A 16231-nucleotide genomic window follows, 5' to 3' on the forward strand; every position below is an offset into this window, starting at 1 on the left:
ATGCCTCCCCTTCCCCGGGCTAACGGGAAAGCTTCTAGGGTTGAGTCTGCCACGGTGCCGTGCTCAGGCACACAGTAGGTGCTCAGTAAGTGCCGCTGGAGACACAGAGGCTGGGAGGCGCGCGGGAGAAGCTTCTCTGCGGGGGACCAGAGCCTTTCCCAGCACTGGGCTCAGGGCGCGCCCGGGGCTCGGCCCTGCGTCCGGCGTCCAGCCTCCAGCCGGGGTGTCCGCGGGGCCTCGGGGCGGCCGGCGGACAGACCGGCCGACCTGCCGGCGACGGAGCACGGAGGCCGCGGCGCGCGCAGCCGCGGGACCGGGGTCAAGGCCGGGGCGCCCGGGTGGCGCGGGAGGGGTGGCCGGACGCGCGGGGCGGCATGGGATGTGACGAGCGGCGCGCTGTGCATTGTGGGAATCCCGGGGCCGCGGCTACTGGTTCCAGTTCACTCGGCAGCGGAGCCGGGCGGAGGGGGCGAGCGCGCGGCGCGCGGGCGGGAAGCGAGGAGGCGGGCGGGCGGGCCAGCGAGGAGCGCGGAGAGAAAAGGCGCTAGCGGCCGAGAGGGCACGGGCCGGACACCTAGCTGCTGCCGCCGCCGCCGCCGCCGCCGAGCCGCCCCGTAAGTGCCGCGCGGGCCCCCTCGCCGCGCGCCCGGTCCCCCGCCGCCCGGTCCGGTCGCCGCTCTTCCGGCTGCGGGGACCCGGGAGCGGCCGGGCCTGGCTCGCACGGGCGGCGCTCGGCCGGGTTCGGGTCGCCGCGCTCCGCTTGGCCCACGCGGGGCCTCGCGCGCGCACGGCGCCTTCCCAGGCCCTGCCGGGCCGCGCGGGATTCTCTCTGGTTTTGTTCAAACAGCAAACCCGGAAGCCAACTTCTATCCATACCGCGTCCTCCTGCCCGCGCCTGGGCGCTTTTGTGGGAAGGCAACAGTGCTGGCCCCTCTCCCGGCGACCCTTCCCGGGGCGCGCGAGCGGGCTGAGCCCGAGGCCCGGGGAAGCCCCGCGGCGCTAGCCGGCCAGCCTGGGCCTGGGCGGCCCGGAGCTGCGGTGCGCGGAGTTGTACTTGGTGAGGCCCCCGCCGGCCCGGGAGTTGCCGGCCCCCTGCACAATAAGTCGTCCCGAGAGCCAGGTGGCGGCGGTGTAGGCGTCTGGCTCGGTCTCTGCGCAGAGGGGAGGGTTGGCGGCTGGGGGGATACACTCGTGGGATCGGAGCCAGGCAGGGCCCAGGAGGGGGTTGTCCAGGGAGTGGCTGGAGAGGGAACGCGGGAACGACACCCCCCCCCCCCCCCCAGCCCGTTGCCCTCGTTCATCTTCTGATCGGCCTTTTGTTTGCTTCGTGGCTGGGAGTTTTTTAAAAAGGTAACTCCGGAAGGCTGTAGGCTCCCAGGGTGGAGAAGGCCTGGAGGGAAGGGACTCGCTTGGGGGTGGGGATGGGTGGAGAGGTGAGAGCGCTGGATGCTGCGGGCGGTGTCACCTGACAACAGGTGTGCGGGGTGGCGCGCCCCCCCTCCACTCCTGGGACCACGGATCGCTCAGGGATCTGGTCAGTAGATTGGAAGATTCTTTCAGACAAGATGTTAGGGAAAATATGCACAGTTTGAAAGCGAGAAACATCTGTACAAACAGCTAAGGCAAACTTTGAATTCAGCAATTACAATTACCATGAAATCCTTGTAAGATTTTAATGATCCAATAAACAGCATATAAAAATAGACAATTAGAGGGGCCTTCCTGCTGGCTTCTCTTTTTCTTCCACCTTTGTGGTTTGAGGTTTTACCGTTAAAGAGGGGGCAAAGTACCTTGTCCCAGGCTTCCTGCTCAGCGGACTAGGGGAGTTTCAAAGAGCTTTAAGTTTTAATGGGAGACTCTAGGTGTAAGTTAGGTGGAATCCACCTGCTGCAGGTGCCCTCAGAGCACTTATTGACTCTGAAATGCCCACCTTATGCCTGCAACTGGAAATTATACCCCTTGTACAAACGGACTAAAGTCGGACAGTGTCATCCCAGTCTTGCACAAAAGCCTCTCCAGTGGGGATAGATTTGCTTTAAAAATTTAAATTAAAAAAAAAAAAAAAAAGCCAACCCAAACCAGAAGACCCTTGAGTCTTTAAAATTCTTTCCCCCTCTAGTTTTAGGAGGAGAGCAGGAAATCTCTTCATTCTGTTACTTTGTTTTAGCCTACCAATGCTGATAGCTAGATGAAGGCATTAAGAAGGAGGGAAGAGTTTAAGCGAAAATTACTTGAGGTAGGGCCTTTAGAATGAGGAGTGGTCTGGACTACCACTTGTGACACTCTAACACACAGCCCCAAGTTACTGGTGTGGTCTGTACCCAAGGGACCAGGGGCAGGGAGTGGGACATCTTTGCCATTTCTTCTGGTCCTGGTGACAGTAGAACTCAGAGACCCCTTATCCTTTTCCCATAGAGAGGCTTGGAGTACATGTCTTCTGGGACCTGCCTCTAATATGTTCAGAGCTAATGCTGTCCCTGGTCATTTCAAGGTGATTTATTAAAATAAACCAAAGTGCAAACCCCAAGCTGTCAAGACACAGTAGGAACCTATATATGCTATTGATCAGAATTACAGCAGCTTCTACTTTTTGTTGGATTGTGTCTTTGGGTTTATGTTAGGTTTTTCAGAGCTCCGTTCTTGGCACATAAGCTGGGAAGGAGCAGGGGTTGGGAGGCCCATGCCAATCCTGTGGGTCCTCCCCCACATTATATAGTTCTAGAAGCACATTGGAGGCCATTCCAGCTCTTACAAGAGAGCCTAAGTGGGTTCTGAAGAGTTGTATAGCTTGTTTGCTTGGATCAAGCCTGCCAGATTCATATCTTACTGTCTTTCAATAAATAATTCCTGAGAATCACCTCTGAGTCAGGTGCTGGGGTCAGGAGCATGATCAAGAGATGCCCAGTCCTCATCCTTGGGAAGGTGATGTAAAGAGAAGACAGGCAAGTGGCTGTTGTAAGGTTGGTGCAGAAGGCCACAGTAACTCTTATGGTAGTCCCCAGAACAGTGACATAAGCAGGAGCAAGCCCTTCCTGGGTATAGAAAAGCCAAGTAGGAATTGGCTGGGCAGAGGAGGGCAGATGTGGATAAGTGTTTGAGGCCTGGGGAGCCCCATGTGTTGAGTCTTAGAACAGTGAGAGTAGAGGTCATATGGGGAAACTGCCAGGGGCTCAGAATGGCTGAATCCTAGAGGGAGTCAGGTGAAGCTAGAATAAACCATCGAAGGCTCTGAGCAGGAGAGAGACTTGGCTAGATGTTCTTTATTCTTACTGGGAATACTTCAACCATTCAGCAAATACTGAATGGCTTCTAGATGCCAACCCCATCCAACCAGGGTCCTCCTCTATTGAAGCTCACATTAAACTTTTCCTTTGATAGCCTTCCATTGAAATGGCTATCTTAAAGTATGGCACAACCTTTAAAAGAGAGGGGAGGTGGGAAGGAAAGTTTCCTCTTGAAACATGAAGACATTGCCTTGCTATTGAAAGGTAGTGCCAATTCCTTTAGCACAGATTACGAGCTTGGGGGTTTACAGAGGTGAAATTTTAATTCCAGACTAGCCTTCTGGAAACTCTTTTCTAAATAATACTTGTGTTTGGCTTCTGTTTTTAACCCCACCACAAAAACCTGACACACAAGGAAGATACATGTGCTGGAACAAAATTTGCAGTTTAGGATTTATTTATTATCCCAATTTGTCCTTCTCTCCTTGTTTGTAATCCCTTGGCTCACTGAAGGTGGACCGTAAGTCCTTTGATCATCCAGCTCACTTGATGTAGTGTTTTATGAATGGAGAGAGATGTTTCTTCTGATTGGCTAGTGTACCACAGCAAGTCTCTCTTCTCGGCCAATCAGAGGGCTGTTTCTGAAGCCCGGCTCTGTGAGTGATAGTTGTGGAGTAGATCCTTGTGCCTCTGGGGACATGACAGCAGTGACACCGTTAATCATCTGATATGATGGGAGTAAATGGAAGAGAATGCCGTCAACAGGATTAGTGTCCCACGCTTCACAATTAAGGGCCTCAGGTTGGCTGTCATGATTGGAGTTGATGGGAAGTGACAAATGCATGCGGACACGTGGGCATTTATCCAGCTGCAGGGAGTGGATGGTGCGGTCCTCCCGTGGCAGCAGTGACTTGAACCACTGATTGCTCAGATTCCCCCAACCTCGGGTGCTGGAAATAGGGCCTTTTGACTAGCAGCTCCCCAGCAGTTCCAGTCAATATTTCATTCGGGATCAATATGCACGAATTTCATTGTTTGGATAATAAAAGACTTCACAACCGCTGGTTACAGTGGTTTTGTAAGTGCCCTGATAAAGAGTTGTCTATGCTGTAGCCTTAGCGGAGGCCAGTCATTTACAGATGTGAGGAAGCTAAGTATTTCCCTCTGGTCTCTTTCATCTTTTACCAAGCTAGTCTCATGGCAAAAGAGAGGCGGCGGGAGCCATAGAACTATCAGGGAGTGGGAAGGCCCCTTCGTGGCTCCCACTTTAGCTGTCGGTGCAGTTGTGGTATTCCCTTCCTGGGAATCCCTAAGGTGACTGCACGGGCTTCCAGAATTTTGAGGATATGAGTTCCCACAGGGATTGGCCAGGTATGTGTCCATGCATGGTCTCACTGAAGGTGCCTGACTGGCGTCCCGCTTGCCATATCTCTGAGTCCTGTGGCCTATGACCTTTGGAAATGCTGCCCTCATCTTTGTCAAGAGAACCCCATCTACTGTAAATGCCAACTGATCAGTCACCATCCAGCCAGCATTTTAGAGCCTACCAGATCACAGGTTGGTGGGGGCCTGGTAAGCAGAGCCCACTGGTGTATCCCTTCACCACAGACAAGGGAGCTGGTGGTGATGATACAGTGTAGCAACTGCTAAGGTTGAGGAGGTTGGTTTCACAGCCAGCCTTCTTCCTAGTCCTGTGCCATGAGGACAGATCACATGCCCTGTCCCATCTCGGTTTGTGGGAGGCCTGTGGTCAGAGACTTGCCGCTCACTCAAGCCTGGCTAACTTCTCCATACAGCCGTTCTCCACCAGTGTGCGACTCTGGGTAAGCTTTGGGCTTCTGCAAGCAAGGTTTGTGTCTATTGTGATTGACTTGTAGTCAGAGGGGTTGCAGAGGTAAAGACCACAGAGATTCCTTCAGGATCAACCACAGAACCTTCATTTCCAGTCAAAAAAGACCCAGCTAAGATAATGTGCCATGATGAATGAATGCCAAGGTTGCCTGAAGCCATGTCACCATCGTCAAAGCACGTGGGGGCCCTCTCTAGGGGTGAGAAACTTCCAGTTTCTTGAATGGGGTGCCCTCCTGGATGATTAATCCAGGAAGGAAGCACACAGTTTTGTCAGTTTGACAAGATAGTAGAGCTGTTTCTCTTTTGAGCAACATCAGTGCCTTGAGGAGCCGAGTGTGTTAGAAGCCACTTTTTCTGTGACGGGGGACCATCCAACTCTCAGAAGAGGCTGGATGCAGAACATAGGTCACATAGGGCCCAACGGGCTTTGGCTGGCTGCTTACACCCTGGTTTCGTGGTCAATTTTTACCTTGGTTTGTTGTGTGATGGAGCTGGCTGTTTTCTCTGCTGACTGGATAGCTAAAGGACATTTCTCAGCTGCTCTTGAGGTTAGGTGAGACCATATGACCAAGTTCCAGTCAGTGAATCATGGTTAGTAGTGGTATGCCCCCTTCCCCCCTCAGGCCTGGGTCTTGAAGGCCTCCATGCGTTATCCTCCATGGCCTTTTCCCTTCTGTGGTAACCCTGGGAATTGCTCAGTGAGGGATGGGAGGGGTCTGGGCCCATGACTCATGTGCAGTAGCACCAGCCAATCATGGAAACCCACTTTGGACTTTCACGAGGGAGAAACAAGCTGTAGGGGCTTGTTTGTTAGAGCAGCTGGTGCCATCCTTGCCAGTATGAATAACCCACATCATCTTTCCAGGAGGTGGCCTCTTTTCAAATTACACACGTTGTTGTTATTTTTATTGACTGTCCTGAGCACTCACTCCGTCAGTGCTTGTCAGCCCTGTATATTCATGTTTTTTGTTCTGTTCTCCCACCAACTGCTCGGTGTCCATTCTGTCTTCATCCCTGCTTGATGGTAAGATAAGCTCTGAGGGTGACATTATGTCACATGCCCAAGGACACATAGGTAGTAAGCAGCAGAGCCACAACCTGAATGAAGCCAGTCTGACTTTGGAATTTGTCATTAACCCCAGTGCTCAATGGCCACGTCCATCACAGCCACTCTCTCCCCATGTGGGTGCCTGGCCATGGCCACCCATGTCTCCACAGACCCCTGAAGAGTGGAATGGACCAGGCAGACTTGTGGGTTTATCTGGAGATTGCCCAGCTACAAGGCGATTTTCTGAAAGATATTTTTAAAGTTAGCACGTATCACTGGATGTTGGAGGCTGCATGGCTTCACCAGAAGTCTCTCCGAACTGTGGCTACAGCTTGGAGACCTACAGTTAGAAGTGCGGGAAGAACATGGGGAGGGATGAGGAGCAGGAGCTGCAGGGTCAGCCCTGGGGGATGAAGACGTGGGGCTGTGTTATCAGGAACCTGACCAAAAGTTAGGTGTGAAGATGTTCTCCTCTCAGCAGGGTGACACTTGGGGATCCATTATGTTGAAGGTCCTGCCTGGGACCCAGGGACTTAGGGACGAGCTGACCACCTGGCACCAAGTCGCTTGCAGTGCAGTCCAGCTGGGGAGGCAGGTGCACAGATAGGTGCCAGAAGGGGAGCTTCGGGAACAGGGAGCAGCGAGTGACACCAGTCAGTGGCGGGGTCTGAGGACAGGGATGGCATGAGTGCCAGCGCAGTGGGTCGGCAAGAGGACAATGGGCATCAGAGGTGGGGGAGATATTCTGGACCCTGCATTGCAGGGCAGGAAGTCAGGGGCGGCAGGAAGCAGTGCCGCAGAAGCAGGTGAAGGATGCTGTTTGTGGCCGGCTCAGGGGGACGGGGAACGTGCAGGGGGGCACACATCCTCTGGCCTCCATGGAGAGAGACTGGAGCTGAGGATGATAGGTGAGGAGAGAGAGCTGAATCAAGACAGGGAGGCCGAAGAGAAGGGAAGAGGCCCGAGAAGTTATGAGGTGGGTTCAACAGAGCTTGGCTCGTGGCTAGGCACTGTGAAGATGGGCAGAGAAGTAGGGCCCAGGTTGACTGCTGCTTGGTGACTTGGTACATGAGGTTGTCACTACTGGTGCTGAGAAACCCAGAGGAGGGAGTTCCAGGTGCCCATGGGACTTTCAAGTGGGTCCTTGCCACAGGCAGTCAGAACAGAGCCCTGGGGCTCCACAGCCAGGTCTGTACCTGGGAGGCCCCAGCACGTCCATGTAAAGGCTGGAGTGGAAGGGAAGTACCAGGAGCATTTCGAGGGTCCATCGGGCTCGTGAATGCTAATGGCCCCTCTCTGGGACAGGACATTGGCTATTTGCCACAGAGGCAGCCCCGAACATACCCAGACAGCTCTGCCTGGGGATGGGAGCTGACACCAGGGCTCTGGGAAGAACAGGGCTGAGCTGCATTAATCATCACTGACCGTAGGCCTCTCCTGCTAAAGGAAGGGAAATGTTCAGATCTGAAAACTCCTAGTCCAGAGGTGTGGGGTTGGTCCGTGAAACACATTTGTGGTATAAGAAAAGACTGCTGGGAAGCCCCATGACAGTTTTCCCTGCAGACACACATGTGCACACGTGTGTATGTATATTACTTCCTGCTCAGAGTCAGCATGGACACCTGTTTGCAGGGACTCTTTCAAAATGGAGCCCATCACAGCAAGAAATGGGGCCATTTAATTGTTTCAGAGAAACTCGGGCCCTTCTGGGGTTCTCTTTAGCTCGCAGTGATCAGTTAAGACTTGGTGCCCCTTGATGAGAAATGTAAGGTTCTCATCATAATTGTCCAGCCACCCCCTCCACTGCCCCGTTAGAGTGCTCAAGAATCTGCTGTCTGCAGTTTTGGCTATCTGTGTCAGGCAGAAGACTTGAGATGACCTTATGTGTCACCCTGATGTTATATGGACCACAGCGTGTTCCGAATATAGGGTTGGGCAGCAGTAACAAGGACTCCTAACTCCGTGGCCTCCGCTGGTGTTGTGGCATGGCCTGCTGGAGCTGGAGTGACCTACGTAGCCCACAGCCTGACCTCAGTTTACCAGTAGAGAGTCCTGCCCATTTGGTTCAGTGAAGAAATGTTCAGTTGAACATAGATGTCCTCTGGGAAATGCTTGCCTGGGGTCCAAGGATAGGCTGAGGCCTCTTCACAACCCCTCTCCCAGCACCTTCGCTGCCTTTCATGGTTATCACTTAAATAACTGTAGGGTTATCTCATCTCTCTCTGCCCCATGAGCTCCAGGAGAACAGAGAAGATCCCACCAGCCTTGTGCCTTGCTGTCTCCATTCCCCAGCACAGTTCTTGAAGCGAGTGCACGAATGACTTGAATGCTCTCACTGAACATTTGAGACCTTGAATCCTCTTAGCACACGTGTAGACCTTACTGATGCTCTGCTAGGAGTGCAGCCAGGGGCTGCCCTCTGAGAGCCTGCCTTCTGACGGGAGAGATGGGGGCATAGCCACATCATCGTGGTGTCATGGGCAAGGCAGCCCAGGGATGGAGCGGCTGGATCTGAGCGCTTGGGGAAGGGTTGGCAGAACTCAAGTGAGAGGGATAGTGGCAGTCCTGGCAAAAGGGCAGGGGCCCTGCAGGGGAGGGCATTTGTGGGGAGCTGTGTGTGACTCCCCCTGTGCCTGAGTTTGGAGCACCAGGGGTATAGGGTGAAGCTGGATGGATGTGCCAGGCCTTGATTTCTAGGACATTTCCATGACGGCCCAGGGGTGTTGATTCTTCCTCAGGAATGTGGCAGCCAGAGAAGGCTTTCAGATCAGAGCCATTAACCATTCAGACGTTTCTGTACCAGCCTGGAGGGCAGGGCGATTAGAGAGTATGGCCTGCTGTGGAGAGACCTCTTCAGGAGATGTTCGTGATGGCCTGGATTCAGTCACAGTTGGGTGGACAGGAGAGGCCTTCTGAGAGTTGATGGAGACAGAGTATCCTCTGGACTCGAGTAGCATTTTGGATGGGGATGGGGAGGAGGAGCAAGGAAAGACAAGCACTTCTCCGTCTTCTTTAAGGACAGGCCCAGCTAGCGGACTGGAAGTGTTCTGAGGGCCTGTGATTACAGCCCAGCATCCTGCTGAACTCTGGTGAGCTGTTCTTGGCCCCACGGAGAAAGGATCGTGAGGTAGAGACGCTGCTTTCATCAGACGACCTAGGTAGCAGGCTTTCCATCATTGCTGGGGGCAGGTGCCATAGTTTCCCTTCACGAAATCTTCCGCATGTGTCCATCCTGGTCTCAAGGATATGAAAATGCAATTATTGAACAAGTGTGCAGGATGTCGCCAAGAAATCCCATTGCCTTTTACATCATGGGGCATAAAGGCAAGGCACTTAAGAGCACTCATTGTCAGAGTAGTGTTGAAGCGGAGTGGCCGCTGAAATGGATGTTACGGTATCAAAGCTGAAAAGCATTGCCGTTCTCTTTCCAGGGGCGAGGTGCTCCAGCAGAGGGCCCCAGCTGGGCTCGGTGGGGGCTCAGTGGCTGCAGGCGTTAACCCTTCCCCTAGGGGCCGGGGAGCGTGGGCCAGGGGGCAGACACCGTTCCCATGGTCCTGACATCTGTGCCTCTTGCCTCCACAGTGTGCTTTACTGATCCACCTCCAGGGCTGCTGCCATGTCGAGCCGGGGTGGGAAGAAGAAGTCTACCAAAACCTCCAGGTCCGCCAAGGCAGGAGTCATCTTCCCGGTGGGGCGGATGCTGAGGTACATCAAGAAAGGCCACCCCAAGTACCGGATCGGAGTGGGGGCGCCCGTGTACATGGCCGCCGTCCTGGAGTACCTGACGGGTGAGTACACCCGAGTCCCCCTGGGGGCACCCCTGGATTTGCCTCGTGGCGGTCCGGACACCCCGTAGGGATTGATCCGACCGTGGGGGCTCCTTTTCTCTTGAGACTTTTTAAACCTGCAGAGAAGCTACAGGAGTAGTACGATGGACCTTTTCACCCAGGTGCCCCAGTTGTTTACATTCTGCCCTGTTAGCCATCCATTTGGATATTTCTTTAATCTCCCAACATTGGCCTTTGTAGTTTTTTTGTGTGTATGGTTTTTTGTTGTTGTTGTTTTCTTTCCTGATCCAAGATCCATTTCAGGATCCTGCATTTCCTTTCGTTGTCAGGTTTCTTTAGTCTTATTTAAGTTGAAACAATTCCTTACTTTTTTTTTTTTTTCCTTAAATCTTCCATGACATGGACGTTTTTTGAAGAGTGCAGCCAGTTGTGTTGCAGAATGTCCGTCAGTCTGGGCTGGTTTCATGCTTGCATTTGGGTTGAGCACTTTTGATGGGGGGATCGCCTAAGAGCTCTTGCGTCCCCGTCTAGTATTGTGCTAGGAGCCACCTCACGTGGGTTTGTCCTGCTGTCGGTGATTCACTGGGGTCCTATGGTCAAGGATTTCTGCACAGCCTGAATCACAGTCTTCCCCCAGTGGCTTTGGCATTCCTGGATGCTCTTACCTGAATCGGTTATTGCTGTAGTGGTTATAAAAGAATGCTGTTTCTGTTTCTGTCATTTCTTCTGCTTGTATTAGTTGGCATTCTTCTGTAAAGAATTTACTTTCCTCCTGCCCTTCCCTCTTTCTTTTCTTTGGACTCGCAGCGTTGCTTCATGGATTTCTTTATTGGGTTATACACTACGCGTCATCACCCAGGATGGGGCTCGCATTGTCTCATGTTTGACATTCAGGCTGCTTCTGCTGTCCTTTGTGGTGGCCTCTTCCATTCTTACACATTTTCTTGCTTTCCCCCACAATGAGATGTTCTAGTCTCACCCTGAATTTCCCCAGCCCTAGTCTCAAAATCAGCTATCTCTCTCAGGTCAGGGGTGGTCCTTTTACTGAAAATAACTTTATTGGTCTCACTGGTGGCTCCATGGCCACTGCGGGAAGCCAGCTGAGAAGGGATATCACTCCCATCTGTAGTGACTCGAAAACCAGCCTCAAAGTGTAAGAGAGCTTGCCTGGGGCCTCATAGAGCAAGTAAGGAGCTGAGAAGGGACCCAGATCCTACTGGGTCATTGTAATGCTTTTACTGCTTAGTGCTCCATGCTCCTTGGGATGTGTGGCAGGAAGGGCACCCGCAATCTTGCAGCCACCTCTCCCACAGCCAGACAAGGGGACTCAGCAAGACATGGTGCCCCTTCCAAAGTGATAACATGCAGCAGGAATGCTGGATCACTTCTTGCTTCTCCCGTTTCTCAGTGAGGTGACACCAAGGGTTCCTCCCTAAAAACATGGTCATGAAGTTGTTGTGTTCTTCTCAAAGCAACGAGGCATGAGAAATCACTGGTGGGTTATAGTTGGGAGGCGTCCGCACTTCTGGGACATTTAATCCTCCACTTCGCAGACTCTCAGAGGCAGCATACCTGGTAGCATGAGCTAGGTGTGGTTCTTCTCATTCTAGACATGAGGAACCGGAGGCCCAGAGCTTGCGACATGCCCAGAAAAGCCATGTGGAACGTTGGCAGTCAGGGGAGAAGTTACTAGATAGGAGGCAGAGGACATTGTTTCGTTCTGGCTTGTCAGTTTACACGCTGTGTGACCCAGAGTGATTCACTTAACCTCTCTGGACCCCGGTTTCCTTACAACTCATATGTTGACAACAGGCCATGCTCCACCAACTCCAGGCTGCTGTGACAGCCAGAGGGCTTTGTTTGAGTATGATGGGAAAGCTGACGTGCTTGGCATACCCAGTCAGGCGGTGGTTCCTGGGTCCCGAAGGCCATGATGTCCCTGTCACTGAGATGTCCACAGATGCCGTCATTAAGTCAAGTATCAGATCGGTTTCATTTCTTCCTTCAAGCTTCTGTTTTTTTAGTTGGCAGGGTGTGGGGCAGGGGTGAGGGGTTACCATTGCTCCAGCATATCCAAGGCAGTACTGTTTGTGCTACACAGAAAATCTGGATGTCTTCCTCATCTGTGGCTGGCCGGCTCTGGAGCTGAGCACAGTGCTCATGACTTTGAGGTCAGTGGGCCCCTTCTCTTGGACTTTGCTTCTGTTTGCACCCACACCCCCTGTGCCTCTCCCCAGCTCTCGTGGGTGTGTGGTCGTGGTCACAGAGGGGTGTGGGAATGGCCAGGGCTGCCCATCACTAGCACTGGACAGTAACTCAAGGCAAGCTTTTACTCAGGTGTCAGCCATGTTAACCCCTGTATATTAAAGAATAATATATATTTTTACATTTTACCAAGTCCTTCTGGCAGAGCTATAGTTCACTGACTCTGAGCCATTTTTCTTTCTGCCTGTGTACAGTGCTGAGTTACTGGCTTGACCGTTGCCCTATGCCTGCCCCACCGTGGTCCCTGGCCCACATGACAAACACTTTGGGAGACCTCCTGCGATATTAGTGCTGTGCTTAGTCTTGTTGTGGTCACTTGTGCCCTGTAGCCAGTAGCTGAGCTCTGGGGCCACATCCAATGAAAACACTGTTCCAGGCCTCGGAAAAGCACTGCATGCCCGCACTGATGGACTGGCGCTGAGCACCTTGGCCTGCAATGTGACAGCATGTGCATATTTGGAAGTCCTGAGTGTTCGCCCCCTCAGAACTTTGGTTTTGTTCCATGAGTGGGATGGGAAGGTGGACAAGCCCTCTCTCTGCTCTGCTTTTTGATTTTGCTTCCCTCCAGACACTTTCTCATTCATTCTACAACCTGTTGAGCACCTGCCGTGTATTAGGCCCCATGCTAGGCTCTGTACGAGAACACAGGAGTGACTGCGGCAGAAATGGTCTCTGCTCTGTGCCGCTCATGGTCAAGGCTGGAGAAAGAACCAAGCAGCCCAGATGGTTACCACCTGGGATAGACGCCATGGAGAGCATGAATCTGCCAAACCCGGGCTCAGGCACCTGAGCGCCTGGAGAGAAACTGGCTCAGGAAGGCTTCTGGGACCAGGAGCTCTCAGCAGAGACCTAGAGAAGGAGGTGGGGCCCGTCAGCCCCTGAGAGCTGGCAGTGGGGCTGTGCCACCCACTCACCTGTGCTCCAGGTGCCTACTGGGCACCAGCCTCAACCCAGAGCTCAGGGAAGATCGAGGATGAGGGAGGAGCCCATGTGCCAGCCCTCGAGCAGCTCAGGGCCTGGACCAGGGTGTGGCCCAGACGTGGTGCTCCAGCATGAGGCGTGTGAGCCAAGTCCCAGCCAATCAGCAGGATCTTGCTGAACTTGTCTCTGGCCCTGGGATTGAAGCCGGAGCTTCCTCCCCCGAGAGAGCTTTTTGTCCACAGACAGGTACACGCAAGAAGAAGGCAGTGCTGTGGATTTGTGTTAGATGGGGGAGGCTTGTTAAACAAAGCCCCCCTGCTGGTCTAGCTGTCACCCAAAGGGCCCTGTAGAGGGACTGTGTTCTCTGTGTGGCCCAGACTCTTCTAGGTGGTGCACAGAGCTGCAGGCCTAGCGAGGGTAGTGCGTGGCTGATGCCCTTCGGCATGGCTGGGCCGGGCCTCCAGCATTCAGCAGGCCCCAGTGGAGAGATGAGGGGTCTGCATGAGGTTGCTAATAGGACAGCTGGGCTACCAGGGTCCTGCTGGGACTAGGTGGCTGCAGAGCGGGGAGCTGATGTCTCCCTGGTGTCCAGCCCTGGGGACCAGATGGGACGCCACAATATTCAGTGGATGTCACATAGAAGCAGTAGAGCTGGATGGTTAAGATGCGGACCTAGGTGTCCACAATTTCATAATTGTGGCCTCAGGCCGGTTGCTCACATTTCTGGGTTGTGGTTTGATTATCTGTACCCTGGGGCTAGCGGGGACTGTCCTAGAGGCTGCAGTGAGGGGATGCAGGGGAAGGGCTCATCCCACACACACACAGTGTAAGGGCCCACATCTGACCCTTAGCATTGGGGTTAAGGCAGAGAGAGGAGGAAGTCCCTAACACCCCCACTCTGGCAGTTGACGTTACTTCCTTTAGGATGGTGATGGGGGCTGTCACTGCCCACTCATGCGTGTGGTCCTTCAGCTGCTGAGAGCCCACCGAGCCTCACCGGCACCTACAGAGGATGCCTTGGCGGCCTCAGTCCTGCTCTCTCTGGTTTGTTTCAAGCAGCACTTAAGTCCTCCCCCAAAGCCTGTGCGAGCCTCAACACCAAGATGTCCTGTTAGCAGCATCATCTGTCTGATGTTGGAGGCCCCTTTCATCCTGGGCACCTGGCACATGCATGGACATCTACCTGAAGGATTTTTTAGTTAGCCAGGAGCTGGGCACGCCAGAGCAGAGGCGTGCCTTCAGAATGTCGGAGCCAAGAGTGGACCTTCAGGCTGGGAGCCATCAGAGCCCAGTGACACCCCCCAACCATGCAGAGCATGTTGTCATGGGTGAGGGACCCCATTCTCCTCCCTATGGCCTGCTCCAGGCTGGAGTAGGTGTGGGGAGGAGCATCTTGCTCTGAAATGTGAAGCTGGCCTCTGTTTCTCCTCTTGGGTCCAGAGCTCAATCATCTGTCGTACTTAAAAGGCAAAGGCAACCTCTAGAACATGCTTCAGCCTGGCCACCAGACAGCTACTTCCCCAGATCCGTGGGTGCCTGGCTCTGCTTCCCTGCTGGGCTCTCCAGAGTTCTTCCCAAGAAATGTGATGCTGTCTGTTGGGGCAGCCCCTGCCCAGCCATCACCTTCGCCCCATGGTACTGTGGTGCTTATCTCTTCCATGACATTTAAATGATAACATTTAAGGGAATAGGGAACTTGACTTGGGTCAGTTCTGAAAGCCTCTGGAATCTCTCCCATGTCCCCAGCGTAGCACTGCTGGAAGGTATAGATGTGAGATGTGAAATGAGCAACTTGTGGCGTGGCTTTTGCCCCACTGAGATGTCCGGTGATTTTGGGACACATCATCCCAGAGACCAATAAAGGAACAGGGCAGAAAAAGGGAGAAGTAAAAGGTCCTACTGTTGTGGGGGAGGGTTGGTAACTGAGAAGTGCATGGAAGAGCAGAGAGCAAGCACCCTTGTGATTTATTGCTCTTTTTTTCCCCCTCAGATTTCATTTATTTATTTATTTTAGAGAGAGAGCACAAGGAGGTGCTGAGGAGCAGATAGGGAGGGAGAGGGAGGAAGAAAGGATCACAAGGGGACTCCACCCTCGGCATGGGCCTGACATGGGGCTCGATCTCCCAACCCTGAGATCATGACCTGAGCTGAAACCAAGAATCGGATGCCTAACCAACTGAGCCACCCAAGCATCCCCGATTTGTTGGTCTTAAATCATGGGTCAAGGCGCTGTGGGTCAGCATTGCTTCAGCTGTGTGTAGCAGAACCTAAGTGATGAAATTTAAGAAGTATTCTACCAAAAAAACACAGCTCCATGGCCGAGATAGGAAGACAGCTAGATTCACATCTCCTCTTCTGAGATGGCTGTATGAATAACCTCAGAGGAGTTTCTCAGCGAAGGAATTTGTTTTAGTTTGGAAACCACCAAGAAGCAGCTGTGTTTACTGCAGGACTCTTCAGAGCCTTTAACATGTGGGTGTCCCCGTGAATCCCCATGGGAAGGAACTGTCATCCACATTCGTTCCTGAACTTTTGTCACAGAAGTCTCTCAAGGAATACCTTACAACACCCTGCATGGTGCAGTGTGGAGGACCCTGGTACGGCTTACCCCCATGAGAGCAGCACCGTGTGGCAGGCTAAGTGAAGAAACAAAACCGAAAGCCTCCCCAAGAGCAAGCTTTGGTTTGTTCCATTGAGGCGCAAAGCTTGGCTCAGAGGGGCCCGACGCACCGGCGGCGGCGCATCAGCGTTCGCTAGGTGAGGTGGTGTCTCAGGAAGCCCGTAGCACGTATTTCACTAAGCTGAGTTGCTCAGGTATTAACTTGGCGATGGCTTACTAGACCCCAGGCCCTGTGCCAGACAGTGACGTACCCGACAAAAGTCCGGCCCAAGGAACTGACTCCCTAGAAGGGAAGCACCTTTGGAGCCATTTACCCAACCAACCCCTGAGAGAACAGGCCTGGCTCCTGTTCATCAGATCCAAAAAGATAGGCAGTGACATCTTTTTCTTTCTATTCTTCCTTCTTTTTTTCCCTTTCCTTTTCCTTCCTTTCTTCCTTCCTTCCTTCCTTCCTTCCTTCCTTCCTTCCTTCCTTCCTTTCTTTCTTTCTTTGGTGCAGGAACCCTATCCCATA

At 53.3% G+C, this 16231-nt stretch overlaps 1 protein-coding gene across 4 annotated transcripts in view; it reads left to right on the forward strand.

The window, feature by feature from the left end:
• The first annotated feature begins 492 nt into the window (after positions 1-492).
• The window catches only part of LOC111141291 (core histone macro-H2A.1), a 73190-nt gene continuing 57451 nt past the window's right edge, over positions 493-16231 (forward strand). For 3 of the 4 annotated variants that reach the window (XM_022493742.1, XM_022493744.1, XM_022493743.1), the window contains exons 1-2: positions 502-614; positions 9706-9911. In XM_022493742.1, the coding sequence (XP_022349450.1) occupies positions 9740-9911 (172 nt within the window). In that variant the 5' untranslated portion in view covers positions 502-614; positions 9706-9739. Of the gene's footprint in view, positions 615-9705; positions 9912-16231 lie in introns of all 4 variants that reach the window. The other variant, XM_022493745.1, reaches the window with a different exon arrangement.

Source organism: Enhydra lutris, unplaced genomic scaffold (assembly GCF_002288905.1).
Source record: "Enhydra lutris kenyoni isolate GAN:26980312 unplaced genomic scaffold, ASM228890v2 scaffoldscaffold5, whole genome shotgun sequence".
NCBI classification, from domain to species: Eukaryota; Metazoa; Chordata; class Mammalia; order Carnivora; family Mustelidae; genus Enhydra; species Enhydra lutris.